Genomic DNA, 4,157 nt, shown 5'->3' with positions numbered 1-4,157 from the left:
ACACCAAGTCAGATCCATGGGCTATATTGATTCCATACACCACTGGTTTAATTATCAGCATTGACAAAGATATTTACTGTTTACACGTACCACTTTAATTGCCTAAATCACCTCGGTCCTCTAGTGTCTCCATGATCCATTTCATTTACATTAACTTATTTCACATTCTTTACATATATTCTATTGGTTCCTGTGCCGTTGTAGTAGATTATATCATCATCCCCATAATTTGCTGCCCTACCTATATATGAAATATATAGCCCTAACCATTGCCACATCACTTGTATTATTGTCCATGAGAAGAAAATACTTCATGGCCCATTGTCATAAGCCTTGACTATGTGACTTGATCAACAAGTTGTGAGCAAAGAAAAATATGTCACTTTTGAGCAGAAGCTTTAGGAATCATCATATTTTTGGCCATTTCTCCTGTCCCTCTGTTACATGTATGGCATGTTCCAGATAGGGGCTACTCCTTCAGCTTTGACCTGAGTCTGCAGAAGGCCACAGCCACCTCACTACTGATGTGAACATGAGCAATAAATGAAATTTTGCTGTTGTAAACCACAGAGATTGTGGAGCTGTTTGTTATTACACCACAATGTAGCAAGGTGATAAAGACAGCCATGTTTGTTTGATGTACTAATTTATTCCACCGATGAAGTACTATATTTGTTGGGAAGCACAATGATGGCTGGATAAATCAAAAGGTATTGGTCATTGTACCCCATTTCCAGTTCATCAGGCCACCCTACCATGCCCCATCACCTTGAGAAAGGCCACCTTGATGTCCTTGTTCCTCAGACTGTAGACCACAGGGTTAAGCAGAGAAGTGAAGACATTATAAAAGAGTGAGACCTGCTTGTCACATTCAGGGGAGTAACTGGAGTTGGGTCTCATGTAGATGTAGATGGATGGAGCATAGAAGAATGTGACCACAGTCAGGTGGGAAGCACAGGTAGAGAAGGCCTTGCAGCGGCCCTGGGTGGACTTGATCTTGAGAATGGCCAGGGCAATACGTATGTAGGAGGCAACAATGAGGGAGAGTGGGGCAACAATCACAATGGCAGTGATGACTAGGTCCACCAATTCAATGAGGTGGGTGTCCATGCAAGCCAAGCTCCGTACTGAGGGGCCTTCACAGAAGTAGTGGTTGATGATGTTCGGCCCACAATAGGGCAGCCTCATGGTGAAGAAGGTGTGGATTAGAGAGAAGAAGAAACCACAGGCCCAGGTCCCAACTGCCAGCCGTATGCACAGGCCCCAGGTGAGGATAACAGTATAATGCAGTGGGTAGCAAATGGCCACATATCGGTCATAGGCCATGACTGCAAAGAAAATGCCCTCGGTCAGGCCCAGGGCACCAAACACATACATCTGCAGCCAACAGCCAGCAAAGGAGATGGTCTTGGAGGCAGCAAGAAGGTGCACCAGCATTTGGGGTATAGTGGTTGTGACATAGCCCATGTCTAGCAAGGAGAGTATACAGAGGAAGAAGTACATGGGAGTATGAAGATTTGAGTCCAAGTATATCAGGGTGATGATGAGCCCATTTCCCAGAACTGAGCTCAGGTAGAGAAGAAGAAAGACAATGAAGAGGATTCCATTGGATGTTTGGCCACCGAGAAAGCCAAGAAACACAAATTCAGAAACCCAGCTTTGGTTCTGCCCTGGAATTATCCACATGGTGAAGCCTATAAGAGAATCAAAATCATACAAATGTCATTAAAGTGTGACACTTGGCAAGAATGTCAGCTCTGGAAACAGACAGGCTAGGATTTTAATTCTAGCCCTACTACTCATCTGCTGTGTAATCTTGAGCAAGTTACTTAACTTCTTTGACCCTCGGTCTCCTCATGTGTAAAATGTGGCTAATAATACCCACAAGTGGTTGTTTGAATTACATACCCCAATGAAGACATGTGCTTAATCTTCATATGCATCCCCGTGAGTGTGAACTCATTTGTGAATAGGCTCTTTTATGGTCCTAGTTAGGTGTGGCAAAACTGAATGAGGGTGGGCCTTAATCTGTATAAGAAGCAAGAACCAAAGAATGTATTTTTCAGGGCTTATCAATAGGAAGATCCATCTACATGACCCTCGCTATCTTGCCAGATCCAAGTTAGCGTCCCACTTGTCTTCTTCAGTCAAAAGTCCTAGGGGCATAGAGGAGCAAAGACTTAACGTTGTTTAATTGTACCACACTTTCTCTCCTTATCCTTTCCATCTGCTAATCTTCTACTTGATTCCCCTTATTTATTAAAGACTTTGGCACCTGGCACCAGAATTCCTCTCAGTTATAAGACTTGCCATTTTCCAAAATCTGATTTTGATATTGGCATTTAATACATTTAATAGTGTAACTAGGACTAAAACAAGTTGGGTGTTTTGGTTCGGTAAAGCTTTTGAAATGCAATATACCAGAAATGGTTTGACTTTTACAAAGGGAATTTATTAACTCACAATTTAGAGTTCTTAGGCCATGAAAATGTCCAATTCAAGATATCAACAGGATGATACCTGGACCTGAAGACAGGCTGCCGGCACCCAGGACACCTCTGTCACATAGGAAGGCACATGGCTGGTGTTTGTTGATCCTTTGCTCCCAGGTTTTGTTGCTTTCAGCTTCTGGTTCCAGTGGCTGTCCTCAGCTTCTGTGGGTGTGTCCTTGTCTCTCAGCTTCTCCCAGGCTTTTCTCTCTAAGATCTCTCAGCTTTTTCTGTTCTTTATCCTCCCATAAAGGACTCCAGTAAAAAAGACTGAATGGGGTGGGTCACATCTCAATTGAAATAACCTAATCAAAAGGTCCCACCCACAACAGGTCTGCACCCACAGGAATGGATTAAAAGAACATGGCCTTTTAATCAGCACAGTGGGGATACAAGTAGAAGAATAGTATAACATGTTCTGTCAAAGTAGAAACAATACAACTTTTAAATGGGAGGAGATAAGAGAAGTAAAAGGTAAAGTACTAAAAGTCAGACAGTTGTTGCATAGTTAATAACTGGGAGTCAAAGGAAAGCACTTAATATTAACTAACCAGATAGTTAAAAGGTAAAAAGCTAGCATGTTACCTAACGGAGAAACTCTGGAGACATAAGGAATAAGGCAAGAAAACCCATTATCTCCACTACTATTTCACATTGTCCTAATGGCATTAATCAGTGAAATTAGGTAAACAATTTCAATTAGAGGCATAAGAATTGGAAAAAAGAAAGTAAATTATTTCTATTTGCAGAAGAAATGATAGTATATCTCAAAAATCATAGAGAATCAATAATATGACCAATTCAAACAATAAAAGAATTTATTAAGATATGTTTGAGTCCTAACCCCCAGTACCTGTGAATGTGACCTTATTCAGAAATCAGGTCTTTACATATGTAATTAAGTTAAGACCAGATCATAAGGGTGGGCCCTAAATCCATTCCTGGTATCCTTGTAAAAAGAAAGAGATTTGGAGAGAACAGACTCAGAGGGAAGAAGGTGATTTGACCACACAGGCAGACCGTGGAGTGACGCAGCTACAATCATCATTGGCATCCAGCATAAGCAAGAAGAGGCAGGAAGGAATTTTCCCTAGAACGTCAGAGGAGGCACAGCCCTGCTGACAGCTTGATGTCAGCCTCTCACCTCCAGAACTGTGCAAATACTTGCTGTTTTAAGCCACCAAGTTTCTGGTACTTTGGGGAGCCCTAGACAACAGCAGGATATAGTATTAAAATTAAAATTTACAGTCTTTATATATGCAAGTAGTAACCAATCAGAACTTATTGAAGAGAAAACTCCATTTGTAATAGATAAAAAGGAAAAAGAAAAAATTCTTAAGAATAAGCTTATTGAGAAATATGCAAAACCTTTAAACCTCTTCTGAAAGATGCAAAAGAAGACTTGGACAAATGGAAAAACATTCCCTGTTCTTGCACAGGACCTTTCAACATCAAATGTACATTATTCCCTAATTAATTTATAAATTTAATGCAGTCCTAATAAAAACACCAGGAGCTGAACAAGTTGTTAGTGAACTTCAAGTGGAAAAATAAACATACAGGAACAGCTGCAAAAATACTGAAAGACCTATGAATGGGGACTAGCCCTACCAGATTTTAAAATGTAGTACTATGCATCTACATTGTTAAAAGTGTGGCACTGGTACA

The 4,157-nt window shown here is 40.8% G+C and overlaps 1 protein-coding gene across 1 annotated transcript; it reads right to left on the bottom strand.

The window, feature by feature from the left end:
• Positions 1-741: 741 nt before the first annotated feature.
• Positions 742-1,686, bottom strand: LOC119519584 (olfactory receptor 2D3-like). Its single transcript, XM_037817318.1, has one exon. It carries the CDS (start codon positions 1,684-1,686, stop codon positions 742-744), a length of 945 nt encoding a protein of 314 aa, XP_037673246.1.
• Positions 1,687-4,157: the final 2,471 nt, after the last annotated feature.

Source organism: Choloepus didactylus, chromosome 2, assembly GCF_015220235.1.
Source record: "Choloepus didactylus isolate mChoDid1 chromosome 2, mChoDid1.pri, whole genome shotgun sequence".
NCBI lineage: Eukaryota > Metazoa > Chordata > Mammalia > Pilosa > Megalonychidae > Choloepus > Choloepus didactylus.
The sequence above is the reverse complement of the archived record's forward strand: the minus strand, read 5'-3'. Positions and strand labels throughout refer to the sequence as shown.